Genomic DNA, 18,166 nt, shown 5'->3' with positions numbered 1-18,166 from the left:
CCAGATTTTATTTATTGTGCCCGGCACTATACCTAGTAACTAAAGTCTTTACCTTGTATGCTCTGGGATCCCATATGGGCACTAGTTCTGATACTGGTGGCCCTGTTTCCCATGCAGCTTTCTGCTTGTGGCCTGGGAAGACAGTTGAGGATGGCCCAGAGCCTTGGCACCCTTCCCACATGGGAGACCTGGAGGAAGTTCCTGATTGCTGGCTTCAGAGCGACTTAGCTCTGGCCATTGAGGCCATTTGGGGAGTGAATCAGTGGACAGAAGATCTTGCTCTCTGTCTTTCCTCCTCTGTATATATCTGACTTTCCAATCAGAATAAGTGTATCTTTAAAAAAAAAAGGAAAAAATTACTTATTTATTTTAAGGGCAGGGAGAGAGAGAGAGAGAGAGAGAGAGAGAGAGAAAGAGATAGCAAGAGATAGCTTCACCTGCTGATTTACTCTCCCAAATGGCTGCAATGTCCAGGACTGGGCAAGCCTAGAACTCCATCCTCTTGGATAGCAGGGGCCTAAATACTCTCTGCTGCATTGCCAGGCACATTATCAAGAAGCTGGCTTGGAATTGGAGCTGCTGGAACCTAAACTGGCACTTTAATGTGGATGCTGGTTTCCCAGTAACATTTACACTGTTGTACCACAATCCTGGCCTTCAAAGAAATCTTTAGGGAAACTGAATACTATTCTTAACAGGAGACACCACAGCATGTGAAAATTTATGGGATTTGGCTAAAGAGGGTTTTAGAGGGAAATCTGTAAATTGAAATAAAGTAGAAAATAAAAGAGTGGAATTGTGCCTCTGGAATGGCAGTATGAAGAACCCCAAAGACATTTTCCCTAACAAAACAGGCATAACTAGTAAAAGTTATTTTTGAAAAAAGTCTTCATTTATTTGAAGAAGAGGGGGATGATGGGTGAGAGAAAGAGAGGGAGGAAGAGAAAGAGACAAAGGGAGCCAGAAATGTAATGAGAGATAATTATTTTATCCTCTGGTTCATTTCTGAAATGCCCACGACAGATAGAAAGGGGGCAGGCTAAAGACAAAAGCCAGAAACTCATCCAGCTCTCCCCAGTAGATGGCACTGACCTGACCATGTGAGCCATCACTGCTGCCTCACAGGTTCTGCACTCATGGACAAGTGGAATCAGCAGCCAATCAGGGGCAGAATCCAGATGCTTGCAAGCATGGCACAATGTTCTAAATGACATCCCAAAAGGCACTCTTAAGAGTTTGTGGAAATTGTCTCAGAGGGTAAAACAAGGGAAGCCACATTTATTCAAGAACATCAGTGAAAATTTGGTAAAAACTGTGAGTCTGTGGTGCTTGAGCATGACATACATTCATTTTCTCTGTCCCTCCAGCTCAGCTTCACGAAAATTCCATTCTTTAGCTGTGTGGCCAAGAAAATGGGGGCTGTGTTTTCCATCAGCTTCTAATCAAGAAATAGGATATTTTGTTGGGAGGTGCTAGCTCTCAGCCTTTCCTATCTCTTTGGCATCTGAGTGCAGGACAGTAAATTCCTGGTGAGTACAGCTTGATAGTTTAGGAGCCTCCTTTCTTTCTATCCTTTTTTTTGAAGATTTATTTATTTTTATTACAAAGTCAGATGTACGGAGAGGAGGAGAGACAGAGAGGAAGATCTTCCGTCCGATGATTCACTTCCCAAGTGACTGCAACAGCCGGTGGTGTGCCGATCTGAAGCCGGGAACCAGGAACCTCTTCCAGGTCTCCCACACGGGTGCAGGGTCCCAAAGCTTTGGGTTGTCCTAAACTGCTTTCCCAGGAAGTGGAGCTGCCGGGATTAGAACCGGCGCCCATATGGGATCCCGGGGCTTTTAAGACGAGGACTTTAGCCACTAGGCCACGCCGCTGGGCCCAGGAGCCTCCTTTCTTCAGCAAGCCAGCACTCACAGGATACTGAGCTCTACTCTAGATGCAGCAGGTTGAGAATACCGTGGTCCAATTCTGCTCTCCCCAGCTTGATCGTAGGACTGAGGCTGAGACAAGTCAAGCTACTGTCTGCATGTGCCTCCATAGTGGCTCAGAGTTCTGACGTTGGGAGGGGCAGTCCAGAGATTCAATGAGATCAGAAGCTCTCCCTTCCAAACCTGTACTGACAAAACTAAGGATGTTCTAGGAAACAATGGAGATTCAGCAGTAAGCTAAATTAGATATGAACAGACTTCAAAGCAACCATTATAATTATGTTCAGAGAACTAAAGGAAGCCATGCTTAAAAGAAGTAAAGGAATTCGTGGTGACAGTGTCTCATGGAGACTATCAACAAAGAAAGAGGCATTATGAAAAGGAACCAAACACATACTCTGGAATTGGACAGTGTAATAACTAAAGTGAAAAATTCAGCATAGGGCTTAACAGTGAATATGAATTTACAGAAGAAAAATCTGCAAAACAAAAATAGATTGGTAGAGATTATACAAGATGAAGAATAGAGAATAAAGAACAAAGAAAAGTGAACGTTTCCTCAGAGAAATGTGGGCTCCCACCAAGCACACTGAAGCATGTATAATGGACTACCGGAAGAAGAGGAGAGCTGAAAATACGTAACTGAAGAAATAGTGGCTATAAATGTTCCAATTTAGTGAAAAGTGTCAATTTACTCATCTGGGAAGCTCAGTGATCTCAAAATCAAGATACACTCAAAGATATTCACACATAGGTATATTGTAGCACAATGTTTAGGGAGAGCTAAAGAGAAAAGCTTGAAAGCAGCAAGTAGAAAAATAGACCCAAGTCATTGATTTGATTCCCATCCAAAGAAACTTGCAAACGAAGAACAAGTTAAGTCCAAAGCAGGGAGACAAAGGAAATAGTAAAGGTTAAAATTCAGTGAAATTAAGTACAAAAACAATAGAGAAAAATCAATGAAACAAAAAGCCTGGATATTAAAATGCTGGGTATAATTTTTGAACTTTTCGCAGCAGTTCAAAAGTTCAGGAACTTTTTCAAAAGTGACTTTGGTAATATCAACAGTAAAAGAGGAGACAGCCATACAGGTTCTATAGGTGCTCAGAGTATTATATGGAATTACTGTGAACAACGCTACAGCATAAATTGACAATATGAGTGAAAGAGCCATGGTCCCTAAATACCACACACTAACAAAATTCAGTGAAGAAGTAGATAATTGAGCAAGCCTATAGCTATTAAGTAAGTTGAATTTAGTGTTAAAAACCTTTGAACAAAGAAAGTTCCAGTGTAAATGATTTTACTGACAAAAATGTGATTTACCTAATTGAGACATAATACAGATTCTATACAATCCCTCACAAAAGACATTTAAAGAGATAACACTTCCCAGGTTATGTTGTGAGGCCAGTTTGATATTGATAAAAGTTGCAGAGATCAAGGCAAGCATTTACTTAATCTGACAAAAACTTTTATCGAGAACATCTGAAGAAAGCTCAGACTCGTTTGGCATAGTGGTTAAAATACCGCATGAACTGCATACGTCCTCCGCCAGAGGCCTGTGATTCTAGCGCTCAGCCTGCTCCTTGCTCCAGCTTCCTGCTGCTGTGCGCTCTGGGAGGAAGCAGACCGTGCCTTCAGGCCTTGTGTGTCCGTGCTGCCACATGGAGAACCCGACTGTGCTCCTGGAGCCAGCCAGTGCCGTCTTCTGGGGAGCAAACCAACAGCTGTAGGCTTTATTTCTGTTTCAAACAGAAATAGACAAACAAAAATTTAATACCTAAACATCTCAGCCAAAAAAGAAAAACCACCTTAATGGAAAGACGTAATGAAACAAGTATACATATGTTAAAATGGTTGAAAGAAACCAATAAAAAAAAAAACCTGACAATGCCAAATGCTTGTGAGTGTGGGGAGCAACTGGAACTCTCGTCTCCTGTTGACAGGAATGCAAGGAATAGTTTTGAAAACAGATCAAATTTTTACAAATAAAGCGAAATGTATATTTAATGTATAATCCAGAAATCTCACTGTTTGCCCAAATTAACATGAAAGTCTGTACTCCTTTTATAATTGTTCAAAACTTCCTATAGTCACAATTGCCTCTCAACTCTCAAATGGGTAAAGATATTGTATGAGCAAGGGGCTTTCAAAATGTATGTGGGAAATGTATATTTTCCATATTATGAACAAAGTGCATAGATGCCAGAAATTGTTTTGTATCGGAGAAAACTTTTAATTCTATTTTCATGAACTTTTTGGAGAATCCTCATAATCCATACAACGGAATATTTTACAATGGTAAAAGAATTCTTCTATAAAATTATACAAGCCAGTGGATGAATTTCAGATAAAAGAATCTAAACGGAAAAGTCTGCATGGCTTGGACTGTAATTCTGTGGTGTTATAGGAATGGCGAAGTTATAAGAATGAAGAGACTAGTGGTTTTTGCTTGGTTGAGGTGGAATGTGATTACAAGGGTGTAAGTAGCAATGGAATTTTTTTTAATGCCTGATGGAACAATTTTTACCGCATTTGTTTGATTATACCACTGTATGGATTTGTTAAAGCTCAGAGAGCTCTAGAGTTGATTTTAGTTTTTTAAAAAATCAACGTATTCTGATGTCTCATGTCAGGAGCCAACTATGCTATGAGGCAATGTTACTCTTTATAGTTTATTTTTAATTTTAAGAAAAGGGAGAGAAGGAATTTGTTCTCCTCCCTTGAAAGTATATTTAACTTAGCTTAAGAGGAGTGAAAGTTCTGAAGTCTGTTGGAGCAACTATCAGTTTCTACTTTTTTACATAGCGTTTTTCCTTTTCTAAATCCTTATTCACCTTGAGTTATTTTGTGGGGAAGAACTGCAAATTGTTTTGAGTTGGGAAAAATTACTGCAGTTGCTGTTTTATTTCTGAAAGTTTTTTAAAAATTGCTTCAGAATAAAGAAAATAAAAGGAATGAATATAAATTGTCTTTTCATATAGCCATAAAATATTTATAAAATTGTCTAATAAGGGTTTAGGGAATTCTCATTAAGATAATAAAATTCCATTTTAATAAACTGTAGATTGTCAGGGATAATTATAAAGGATTCCTCTCTCTAAATGTTTTCACTTGACAACTAACAGAAAGTATAAAAATACTTCCAAATAGCTTTATGTTAAAGCAGTAATTACTGGATTCAGGGGTAATTATTGTGCAGTCGATTAAGCCACGCTAGGATGCCCTCCTCCCGTACTGGAGTGCTGCTCAGCTTCTGCTCCAGCTCTCGGTTAATAAGCCTGGGAAACAGCAGATGATGACCTAAATACTTGAATCTTTGGTGCCCACTTGAGTTACCCAGAAGAGTTCCTGGCTTCTGCTTTTGGGCTTGTTCAACCCTGGCTGTTGTGGGCATTTGGGAACTAAAACAGTGAATAGGAGATCTCTATCTGTCTCTATTTCTCTGCCTTTCTGCCTTTTAAATAAATAAAGCTTAGCAAAAACCTGAATGCCGACTTTAATAAATAATGCTGAAATTTAATTTGAAAAGATCCTTGAACATCAAAAACAAACAAACAAACAAACAAACAAACAAACAAAAAACAACAAAAAACAGATTGAGCCAACACACACAAAAAAAGAAGAAACAGTTGAAATTATGCCGGTTGATTGGTGAGATAGAACATTAACTGGTAAACTGCACATTGCTCTGTGTTTGAAGAGATGTTAACAGTAAAAACGGAAACCTAACAATTAAAGGTACATTCTACTGACGTGCAGAATGAGTTGGTATAAAAGGAACACCAGAGGTTTGCTGTACAGGGTGAGGGAATTCTGGCTAACCTGGCCTGGTGGTCTGTGATCATTCATTCACAAGGAGCCACTGTCCTGCTGCTGTAGCATGCACGGGAGTCAGTCCAGCTGAGCTGAGCTGCCCTAGGAGATGAGTTGCCCCTGTTGCTGACTCGCAAAGAAGTCATGATGTTCTTGAGTGTGAAAACTGGTGGAGAAGGTACTGCTCACATCGTTTTCTCAATTGCTTGTGCCAGTTAACATCCCTTGGCAGGAGCATATGCTGGTTCACATGGTTCTGCTTCTTCTCTGGTGTTTGTCAGATAATTCTTTTAATGAAAAAAGTGTGACCATTCAGAGAGCATGTTTTTGATGTGTGTTTTCCTAATAACCTGTGAAGTCAGGTGAGTTGTAGTGTGTTAATTGTCACTCTGGATAGTATCTCTGAGTGAAATACTAACTTAAAGCTTTCCCACTTTTTCTGTTGGGTTGTCTGCATTTTTCATATTGATACGGAAGCACTTTTGAACTACTCTGCATCTGAGTTCTTTTGAAATACGGTGTCATATATATTTTCTTCCACCCTGTTGCTTTTTTTTTTCTGATGTGTTTGATGAACAGAAATTTTAAACTTCACGGAGTTCATTTTTATCACGTTCTCTCTTTATGGCTGGTGCAGTTTCATCTAAGAAATCTTTGGTTATCCTAAGGTCATGAAGATTTTCTCCTAGGTTTTCTGCTAGAAGCTTTGTTTACTTTTCTGACTTGGATCTTTAAGCCTTTTGAAGGTGACTTTGGTATATGTTTTGAGACAGGGATTTAGGATTTGTTTTTGTCCTTTCTGTGTCTCCAAGTGCCACTGCTGCTAACTTCAAAGGCCACTCTTTTCCTGCCATTCTACAACGTTGTTGTTCAGGTGACAGCATATCTGCCTCTGGTTTGGTCTTTGGGTTCCTTTACTTTCCCTTGTACCTATGGTCTGTTTAATACATGTATTTTATTTATGCTAAGTGTCTGTTAATTTTTTTGGCAAAATATTGAATGAAACTTCTCTCATATTTTTTTAAAGTACGTATTTAAGGTTTAAAAAATTGACTGAAAGACGTAATTTTGGAAGTGGGACATTAGATGCCTTTTTTTCCGCCACTGAAGTACATTGGTTCTGTTCCTGGCTCTGGCCCCTGATTTGAACTTCTGCCAGTACAGACGCTGGGAATCTGTAGGTAATGCCTCAAGGAGCTGGTTCTTGCCACCCAGAAGGGAGAACAAGGTTGATTTCCTGTCTTCTGGCTTTGGCCCTGGTCCAGCCCTGGATGTTGGATGAATTTAAGGAGTAAACCATTATGTGATGAATCTCTCTCTCTGCCTTTGCAAACAAACGAACAAACAGCAACAAAAAACCCCAAAAAGCCTGAACTATAGTTTTGAACCATAATAAGTTGGCATTAAAGATTGACTTTAATGTGTGCTATGAAAGTGTTTTGGCAGTTCTTAATGTGATTTTCAAACATTTAGTGTTACTTTTTTGAGTTTTGGTTTTCCTTGTATTGCTGGAAATGTATTTCTTGAAAAAACTCTTTTCGTTGAAAACAGAGTATCAGGTGAAATGCCTTTTAACTTTAGAAAACGAGAGAAATTCTCTCACTGATGGACATCAGGGGTAGCGGTTAAGGTGCTGCTTGGGATGCCTGCGTCCCACACATGAGCACCTGTTTCAAGTCTTGGCTCTACTTGTTAACAGGTTACCAGGCTTCCTGATAATGCACGCACTGGGAGGCAGCACATGGTAGCTCTGTAGCTGGGCCTTCACCACCCTCTGGGGAGATCTGGATTGCACCTAGCTTTCCCTGTCCCCACCCTGGCTTGAGTGGGCACTGGAGGGGAATAAACCTGTTTGTGAAAGACCTTTCTCTTTCTCTGTGTCTTTCTCTCTCTGTCTCTGCCTTTCAAATAAAATACGTATTTCCAAAGAAATATGGTGCTTGGGACCCCATCCTAGTGCTTAGGATTCCATCTCTCTAAATCAAAACCTTGGGATGGAGCCAGAGTTTATATAAAAGCTCATGCATTTGTCTGTAAGGAGGCAGTTTCTTTGTGCTAGTTGGATTAAATCCTAAATAATTTTGGGGACAATCTGTCAGAAAACCCTTTATAATGAAACAAATGAGCCTGCTGAAAAACTAAATGAAGTAAAATGTCAGGAGGCAGTTTTTATTCAAAAACACTCAGATACCTGCTTTCATGTCTGGTTTGCTTTTTAGTGTTGTGATGCAATTTGTTCCTTAAGACATGCGCAGATGTGTGATGTGGTCATGTCATTGGAACTTAATTATTTTTGGCCTTGTATTCTATATAACATTCTTTTAGACTTTAGTATTTCACATAAAATCCTTTTATATCCCATTTTACTAATTCTTTGCTGTATTCTTTCTTGAGGTATTATGGGAGAAGCAAAAGTTTTGTAAAAGACTGTGAAACAAACATTAAGACTGTACAGATCGCTTCAAGTCTTTTGCTGTGGATTGCAAAGTGGGAACATTCTGCTTCAAAGCACATGTGGCTGCTGTTACAAAATCAGAAAATAGATTGTTCATTTCCCCCAAATAAAATCAAGAACGTGCTTTACTACAAATAATTCCCGTTGTGTATTCAAAGTGTTATGAGACAAACAATGTAATATTCTGAATAATAACAACAGAATATTGGTCCTTATTTACTGTGTGAAGTGTTGCTTTTAAAAACTTGAGTTAGACATTTTCTGGTTTTGGGGGTCGACTTGAGAAGGTTTTTGCTATTTTTATTAATGACTTTTAAAGATGAAGAAAACAAAATAGGAGTTACTTTTGCATAGTTGAAATTCTACATTGCAATTAACTGAAGTAATATTTTTTTACACTGCTTATAAATGTAGAGCTGGGTGAAAATAAGTTACATATGTTTTATTGGGCTTATAGTTTTTCAAGTCTAAACTTAAAGCTTAAATGCCTTTCAAAATTCCTATTTCTTCTTGCTTTTTCCTCCTTACATCCGATTTTGCTTTATGAGTTAGGATTTTATGCATGGACAGATGTATGTGTGTGTTTGAACAATGTTCCTTTGTTTTGAATATTTATTTATTTTTATTGGAAAGGCAGATTTACAGAGAGAATTAGAGACAGAGGGAAAGATATTAGCTTACTAGTTTACTAGTTTATTAGTTTACTAGTTTACTCCCCAGATGGCAGCAATGGCCAGAGCTGAGCCAATCTGAAGCTAGGGGTCAGGAACCTCTTCTGGGTCTCCCAGGTGGGTGCATGGTCCCAAGGCCTTGGGCCGTCCTCCCTGCTTTCCCAGTTCGCAGGAGGAGAGCTGGATGAGACGTGGAGCTGCTGGACACGAACTGGCACTCACATGGGATACCTACACTGGCAGGTGGAAGATTGGGTAATTGAACCATCATGCCATCGTGCTGTCTGGGTGAACAGCTTACTTTCCATGCTTGTTTTCTGCATTCTGAAAGTAGAAAATTACATATATGTATACGTACATAGACCTTCACACAGTTTACATGATAAGTAGCGATTGAGTGTACTCTGCTGTCTGTTGGACATTCGTTGCTTCAGATTTTCAAAAAGCTGTGTCTATACAGTACTGTATTATTTGCTAAGGAACATGCCTGTTTCTCTTACAAAGTACTTAAATAGATTCTTTTTATTTAATAAATATTTCCCGAAGTGAGTGCCCAATTCAATATCCTGTCAGAGAGGAATTTCACATCTTAAAGGTTTTATCGTCAACTTTTAGTAATGCCAGTCTTAAGTATAAGATATCTCATAAAGTCATATTTTTAAGGAGATTAGGCATATTCTTATGTTTATTAGTCATTCAGATTTCATTATCAGCGAAATGTGCCTCAAGTTTTTCGTTTTTTTAGCATATTATTTTTCTATCATTGAATTTTCCATTTATTATGTTGTTTATTATTTTATATAGAGTCTCCATTTGCTGTTCTTTTCAGATCTCAATTCCTTCCTATTAATGGATACTAGGGCAAGAGTGGTGAGCAAGGCATCATGATGTTTGCAGATTCCGCATCCTTGGAACAGCTGTGTGCTAGCTTAAAAAAAAAAAGGAAGGAAAAGAAGGGAGGGTTGGAGGGAGGGAGGCAGAAGAGAAGAACTTCCACAGTCCTATGGGAGTAGCAAGAACTAAGTTTGCTGAGGAGAATTTGTGAATTTTGAGTAAGTTAGCCATGAGAAGAAGTTGGGAGCATGCTTTCACATCTGCAGACTCAGATCTAGGTCTCTGTGGAGTGTTTTCAAGGTGGAACGGGTGTGTGTGTGTGTGTGTGTGTGCGCTCATGCATCCCTAGAGGTAGTGTATCCTGGGGAACAGAAGAACCTAGAAGAGCAGATGGACAGTTTTTAAGCAGGTGTGTTGAACTATTCATGTGCCAGATATGGTAGTGAAGTGATTACACTAAGAGTTTTCTGAACAGGCACCTGTTTGAAGGAACTGCAGGCGACAAAGGGATGCACGGATGCAGGGGGCATGAGATGCGCATGGGTTCTGGCAGTGTGAGTTGTTCGAGATCTTAAAGGAGGAGAGGACCCAAAACCCGGGAGGCTCGTGTTGAGAGGATCAGGAAGGCGCCTCTGTGCATGCACAGCCGTTTGTTTTATAGTTTATTTGCTAAAGGGCTGCTAAAAATGTGTTCCCCATCTAAAAATTGAACTAAATACTAAGACAAATAGAAAATGTTTTCACAAAGCAGCTGAATTCTGTTTTATCAGTTAATATTTGCAAGTCCAAGATTATTAAGTTTCTATTTTAAATTTTTCAGATAGAAAATCCTCGGTACCTGAGACAGAAGCCTGTCCCAATTTCTCTGGTAGGTGAAAATTCCATTGGACTTTTTCTAGTCATCATTATCTTTAAGTAAAATAATCATTATCAACTGAGAATAATTCCTCATTTAAAAAAATACTGTCTCTTAAAAATGAAGAAGTCACTCCACCCTTATCTGCACCCCTGCCATAGCAGGATTATGTATGTTTCAGGCATTTTAGAAGTTCCTTTTTGAGGGGACTATGTTGTGGCATGGTCGTTGAACTGCTGCTTGGGATACAGCATCCTATAGGGGTGTTGGTTCATGTCCTTGCTGCTCCACTTCCAATCAGTATGGGAGCCAGTTTGTTCTCTGGCTGCTCCGTGCTCTGTGCTGGTGCACCTTACAAAGCAGGGGAAGGTGGGCCAAGTGCTTGGCTCCCCGACACCTGTGTGGGTGACCCAGAAGCAGCTCCTGAGTTCCGGCTTCAGCCTGGCATTTATAGACAGCAGGTGGAAGATCTTGGTCTCTCTGTAACTCTGCCTTTTAAGTAAATACATAAATATTACAGGAAAGGAAAAGAGGTTCATTTTTGTGTTAAGGATAAACCAGTCCTGAAGAAGTATTATATAGTTGTCTCTCATTTGCCAGATGACTCCCAAGTTCAGCCTGAGGAAATCCAGCAGTCTTCACGAAGATCATTTTCTCTCTCGGATGCATGAGAAAGAGGTAGGATTGCGATGTTTCTGATGTACCTGATTGTTAACCCAGCTTAAATATTTTGTGTGGTGAATTTTTAGATTTCAGGCAGAGTAATAATATACTCTTAAAAGAAGTTGTGTTTGCTACAAATATAAAGTTATAATCAAGGTAGGCATGGTTTATCTTTCTATGTTTGAAACCCTTCTGCCATGTTGTTGTCATAGCTGCCTTCTACTAGAAAGACTGTCAAATCCTTGCTTATCAGCAATATAGGAGAAATACAGTCCTTACATATAAACTCATATACTGTAGTGGATGCGTCTGTAGGAAAAATGGGAAGGGTTGGGCAATGGGTGTGGAGTTTATTTTTTGAGTGTTGAAAAATGTTTTAAGAATAGATTTTTTTGGCCCAGCGTGGTAGCCTAGTGGCTAAAGTCCATGCCTTACATGTGCCTGGATCCCATATAGGTGCCAGTTCATATCCTGGTTCTCTGCTTGCCATCCAGCTCCCTGCTTGTGGCCTGGGAAAGCAGTTGAGCATGGCCGAAAGCCTTGGGAAACTGAACTCACATGGGAAACCCAGAAGAGGCTCCTGGCTTCTGGCTTCAGATTGGCTCAGCTTCAGCCATTGCAGCCACTTGGAGAATGAACCAGCAGATGGAAGATTTTCCTCTCTGTCTCTCCTCTCTTTGTATATCTGACTTTTGAATAAAAATAAAATAAATCTTAAAAAAAGATTAGATTTTGATGAGGCATGATGGGAGAATAGTAGTTCGGTGATAGTGATCCTGTATTTTAACTCTGGCCTGCCATTCACAAACATGCTTGGGCTTGTTCACCTTTGAAACTGTGAACATATGTCCTCAGATCGCCATGTCACAGAGTTGTGTGTCAATGAGCCTGGGCAAGTACTAGGGTGTTCTTCGATTCCCCCCTGCCTTTTTTTTTTTTTAAGTAATCTGAAAAAAGATCTCTGACTTGGGTTAAGACATTTGGAAAACTGTCGTTCTTGCAAAAGAAAGTGACAGCACGGAAGGAAGAGTGCCATTTGCAGAGCAATCCTGTTTTCTGAGAACAGACTAGACTTGCTCTTTCTGCAAAATACAACATTGCCTTTGAAGCTTCTTCCACCCTGTTGGATGTTTCCCCTTGTTCCCTAAGAAGGGATGTGGCTTCTCTCGTACATGTAATGCCTAATTGGTTTTTTTGTCCTGCTAGATCTGCTTGTTAAATTTAGAATTTAAATAAACCAAGCTAAAGAAGAAATCCAGTTATTGATATAATACTAGTCTTTTAATACATTTTTAAGATATATAATCTTTAGGTATGCACACCACAACATTTCATAATTAATTATACAAAGAAATTCTAGTGCCCAGGCAAGGATTGCATCATCGCCCTTGTCCCAGGAGCGTGCTGGTACTCTTCCCCTAATGTTGTCTTATGTATCAACTTGACCCAGATACCTGGGAAAGCGTTGTTTCTGGGCCAGGATAACATGTGAGCTAGTGAGCTGGACCACCAAGTGCCCCTGCCCCCCATGGAGAGAGCTCATCCCATCCCTACAGGGCCTGCACAGGAGAAGGCAGCCTGGGTGAATTCATTCTTTTTTTTTTTTTTTTTAATTGGAAAGTCAGATATATAGAGAGGAGGAGGAGAGAGAAAGACCTTCTATCCATTGATTCACTCGCCAAGCGTTTGCAATGGCTGGGGCTGAGCCTATCCTAAGCCAGAAGCCTCTTCCGGGTCTCCCACGCGGGTGCAGGGTCTCAAGGCTTTGGATCGTCCTTGACTGTTTTCCCAGGCCACAAACAGGGAGCTGGATGGGAAGTGGAGCTGCTGGGATTAGAACTGGCACCCATACAGGATCCGAGCACATGCAAGGCAAGGACTTCAGCCACTAGGCTCCCATGCTGGGCCTGGGTGAATTCATTCTTTTCTGCTGGAGCTGAGATGCCCACCTTGTGCTGTGAACATGGAACTCCTGCTTCTGAGGCCTTCGTGCTCTGACTGAATTACACTATTGATTTGGTGTTCTTTAATTTCCAGGGGACTGGATGGATTGTGTGGCCTGTTGATCTCTATATGTATTTGTGGCAATCCCATATAAAATCCCTCCTCTTTAGTATAGTTTCACATATCTTTTATCCCTACGGATAAGTTTAGAAAAAGTATAATGGGTAACAATTGGCATTCTGAACTATCCTAAATCAGGAAGAATCTGAATTATTAGTAAGTATAACAAAATTTTCAGTGAAAGTTCTAACAATTATGTATAATGTGTAAGTAGAGTGATATTTATTTTATGAATCACTTATTTTGCAATTTGATTAATGATAATTGTTGAAATGTCGAAAGAAGATGACTAAACGTAATATCATCTGGTTGTTTGCCTCTGATGCTTTGGAAATCACTGGCTAGTACCGAGTTTGATATTAGTAATATTTTAGGCACTTAATGCCATACAATTTAATTGGTACCTAGGCTCAGTGATTAAGGACAAGATATCCTCAGGAATATTACAGTGACCATATATCATCATTGCTTTTGCAGCTATTTGTAATATAAAAAGAAATCGTACTTTTTTGATAACATTTTTTTGTTTTGTTTTGTTGTGATTGAGGTAGTTAAACAACACGAGAGAACTTTTTTGTTGTTTCAAAATGTGTGGCTGGGGCACAGTGATGAAGCTCCTGTTTGGGATACCGATGTCTGCTATCATAGTGATAGTTCAGGTCCTGGTTTTCTTTTTTTTTTAAAGATTTATTTTATTTTTATTACAAAGTCAGATATACTGAGAGGAGGAGAGACAGAGAGGAAGTGGAGCTGCCGGGATTAGAACCAGCGGCCACATGGGATCAAGGCGAGGACCTTAGCCACCAGGCCACACTGCCGAGCCCAGGTCCTGGTTTTCAAAATACGTCTTGCTAAGGCATCTGGGAAGCAGAGGATGACAGCTCAAATGTCTGAGTGCCTGTCACCTACGTGGGATACCAGGGTGGAGTTCCTGGCTTCTGACTTTAATATAGCCCAGCCCTGGCTGGCTGCTACAGACATTTGAACCAGCAAATGGCAGAGATTTATGTCTGTCTGTCTGTCTCTGCCTCGCTCTGCTTTCTAAATAAATAAATAAACCTTTTAAAAATGTGTGAATAATATTTGCCTAGTGACTATATTACATTTCTTTAACTCAGTGAATTACAGAGTCATTAATGTTAATGATTGTTAATTTATTTTGGTATCCTGCTAACATCAAGATTAAAGGTTAAGCAAAATTCACATATATAAAATAGCTAATGGCAGAAGGTAACTTCTTAAGAAATGTGTTCTTTAGAAGTGAATGTTAAGTTACAGAATGAATAGAATATTGGAAATATTTCTGGAAAAAAAAACCTTAGTTCAAAGTTTGTTAATATTCAGTTGAGTAAAGTTAGCAAATGCCATTGTTAATTGCCCTGAAATTTAACTAGTTAAACTCTAAGTAGGCTATATTTACACCAAACAGATAACTAAGCACATTCCTAAGCTCCGTTCATTTGGTGGGAATATTCAACGTCAGAGCTATTCTTTGAAGAAGATACTTCAGAGAAATTGGGGCTCAATGGAATTTGTAAATAAGTTTTCATAAGTTCTCAGTGGAAATTTGAATTTTCTTTTAAGAAGTAACTCGTGGGAATGCCCTGTAGGTGGTAAAGTCGTCCAACTTGGGTCCTTTGCGTTAGCAGTATGTTGTCTATAAGAAGGCACAGACTGCACTCTCATTACTGCAACGTTAGGCCAATCAGCTGACTCCACTTTTTTCCTACAAGTGGTTTGTTTAACTTGCGGCTAGTTCAGCCATTGTCTGAGGAAAGCTCCTGGTCCTATTGGCCATGGATTTGGTCAAGTGAGGTGAGTCATTTTCCAAAGCATTTATCCCAACTGATTCTCACCGTGAAATATTTTGATGGGGAAAAATGGCCAAGAGGGATACTTCAGCTCCAAACTAAGTATTTTTCACTTTACAAGATTCCCAGATGAGAATAAGTAGAACAATGGCAATTTTAGTGACGGAATAGGGAGCACTCATTTTTCTTAGGCACTGTTTAAAAACATTTTTCTCTGCTTATTCTCCTTAGTGGCTAACTGTTCCTTTTTTTTTTTTAAGATTTATTTTTATTACAAAGTCAGACACACAGAGAGGAGGAGAGACAGAGAATGAAGTCTGATGCTTCACTCCCCAAGTGAGCCACAACGGGCCGGTGTGCGCCGATCCAAAGCCGGGAACCTGGAACCTCCTCCAGGTCTCCCACGCAGGTGCAGTGTCCCAACGCATTGGGCCGTCCTCTACTGCTTTCCCAGGCCACAAGCAGGGAGTTGGATGGGAAGTGGAGCTGCCGGGACTAGAACCGGCGCCACATGGGATCCCGGGGCTTTCAAGGCGAGGACTTTAGCTGCTAGGCCATGCCGCCGGGCCCCTAACTGTTCCTTTGTCTCACATTACAGAGTCTATGAATTAGGCTCTTATTTGTTTGTTTATTTAGTTTTTTTAAGATTTATTTACTTTATTACAAAGTCAGATATACAGAGAGGAGGAGAGACAGAGAGGAAGATCTTCCGTCCAATGATTCACTCCCCAAGTGAGCACAACGGCCGGTGCTGTGCCGATTCGAAGCTGGGAACCAGGAACCTCCTCCAGGTCTCCCACGCGGGTACAGGGTCCCAAGGCTTTGGGCCGTCCTCAACTGCTTTCCCAGGCCACAAGCAGGGAGCTGGATGGGAAGTGGAGCTGCCGGGATTAGAACCGGCGCCCATATGGGATCCCGGGGCTTTCAAGGCAAGGACTTTTAGCTGCTAGGCCACGGCGCTGGGCCCTGTTTATTTAGTTTTAAAACTTATTTTCAACATAGATAAATGTATACACAAACATGACAAAGTCTCCTAAAATTTGTATTTCTGTTTCATGCAGGAAAGAAAGGTAGCTCTGAGGCACTATGTTGTGAAGTTTTTGAGTAAGGAGAGAGTGCTTTTTTTTCTGGAGAGTTTGAGGAAGGCTTAATAGAGGAGGTAACAATTGAGCTAGAGGGTGCATGTTGCATAGGATTTTATAGGTGGAGAAGATTTGGTACCAAGAAATGTGAGGGTTTAGCTTGAGCTCCTAGACCACTTGGTTGTGTTTGCAAAGGAAAAGAAGAGCTAGCACTAAAATATATATTACTGTCAACAAGACAGGGAGACATCCAGGTTTTGAGAGATGTGACAGTTTCAGCTGTGCTTTAGTGAAGTAAATTGGCAGCAGTTTCTTAGATGATCAATGGGGTGGATGAGTGGAGGTGAGGAGTGAGAGCTGAAGGCAGGATTAATGAAGAATTTCATGTACTAGGCTGGTAACAGCAGAGTTACAAATAAGGCACCATGTGCTGAGATTGACTTTGGTGGCTCACTGGACGTTGGGGGTAAGCGGAGGAGTCAAAGGACTTATTGCACATAGTAGAAATGATTTCTCTGATAGTTGAGTTCTTTGTAGTAGTGGAACGTCTGACAGGAGCTGCCAGAGAGGCTGCTGGAACCTTAGTGGACAGTTGTGTTTCATCTCCTTGGGAAGTTAGTTAAATCCAGACAGTTGTTCAGACATAGTGCAGATGGCTGTAAGAATGCATCTCAGAAGCACGACTCCCTTGAGAGCCTTGAAGGAGAGCAATGGAGATGGAGAATGCAAAGGAGCTGGAGGAACATTCCCCACCGAGAGAGTCTCCCAGCATAGCACTCTGTCACAGGAGCCAAGGGAAGCAAGACAAGCTTATAGTGCAAGCTGGTGAAGAGAAAAGGATGTAGTCTGCCCTCAGATTTGGTGATCAAAGGACCTCTGGATAAGAGATGAAAACTATGTCACAGTGACTTCTGAGAGAATAGTTTTAATAAAGAGAGAGATTACGATGGGAAGGAGAAAAGGATAAGCAGAAGGTATAGAATGCTGTAAAACGTTTATTCATTAAAATTTGGAAGAAAAGAATCATATTTTGTAAAACATCACATAATGAATATGAGATAGCTCACATATTTAAATAGCACATTTTCCAGAAAGCCCCTAGTTGAGATATTCTAGAAAAGTCTATTAAATAAATACCAGTTATCTGCAGTGTAGCCTCTTATAATGGGCCTGAAAATGTTAGAAGTACTTAATTGGTTAATAAAAAAGAGGAAATGAAGCCATACCACCCTGCTATAGAAGAAATTAGTTGATTAATTGATTAGATATTTACCTGCCCTTTACTTCCTCCCAAGTTGTGTCAGGTTTGATCAGAGCCTTAATACAAACATCTCTTTTTATCTCTTTTTTACTTTGTTTTGTTCTAAGACTTTAATAGAAGGGCAGAATGACAGAAGAAATGGAGAGCGAGCAAGATCTTCCATTTGCTGGCTTACTCCCCAGTTGTCAGTACAGGAGAAGGCAGGAGCCTGAGGCTCCCCCTGGGTCTCAGATGTGGGTGGCAGGGACCCAGCTGCGTGGGGTATCTGCTGCTGCTTTCCCAGCATGTCTGTGGGAAGCTGAACTGGAGCCAGCACACTGATACAGGATGTTTATATCTCAAGCTGTGGCTCATCCTGCTGGCCACAGTGCCTGTCCCTATTTTCTTCATTTCGGTTCTGTGTATTATGTTGAATATTTAAAATGGGTGATTTCTGTATTTATTATAATGGAATAATGAAGGTTTAAGGTGATAGATATGCCGGTTACTCTGAGTTGATCATTATGCAACATATACAGCAATAAAATCATCACAATATACCTCATAAATGTGTACATGATATATTATGTATACAGCTTTAGCTTATTAGCTGAACACAAGCTCCTGCGTAGGAATCCAGGCTGCATATCTTCCTGGCTGTGTGATCTTGAGCAATTACCTCTTTGTGCCTTATACCAGCACCTACTGCAAAATGTTCTGGTCAGAATTACAAGAAATAA

At 40.3% G+C, this 18,166-nt stretch overlaps 1 protein-coding gene across 4 annotated transcripts in view; it reads left to right on the top strand.

The window, feature by feature from the left end:
- Positions 1–18,166, top strand: part of CEP112 (centrosomal protein 112) — a 378,610-nt gene that overhangs the window by 39,023 nt on the left and 321,421 nt on the right. For all 4 annotated transcript variants that reach the window (XM_058675350.1, XM_058675351.1, XM_058675352.1 and 1 more), the window contains exons 7-8: positions 10,531–10,578; positions 11,167–11,244. In XM_058675350.1, the coding sequence (XP_058531333.1) occupies positions 10,531–10,578; positions 11,167–11,244 (126 nt within the window). The remainder of the gene's footprint in view (positions 1–10,530; positions 10,579–11,166; positions 11,245–18,166) is intronic.

This window comes from Ochotona princeps, chromosome 17, assembly GCF_030435755.1.
Source record: "Ochotona princeps isolate mOchPri1 chromosome 17, mOchPri1.hap1, whole genome shotgun sequence".
NCBI lineage: Eukaryota > Metazoa > Chordata > Mammalia > Lagomorpha > Ochotonidae > Ochotona > Ochotona princeps.
This window is presented reverse-complemented; position numbering and strand designations above follow the sequence as displayed.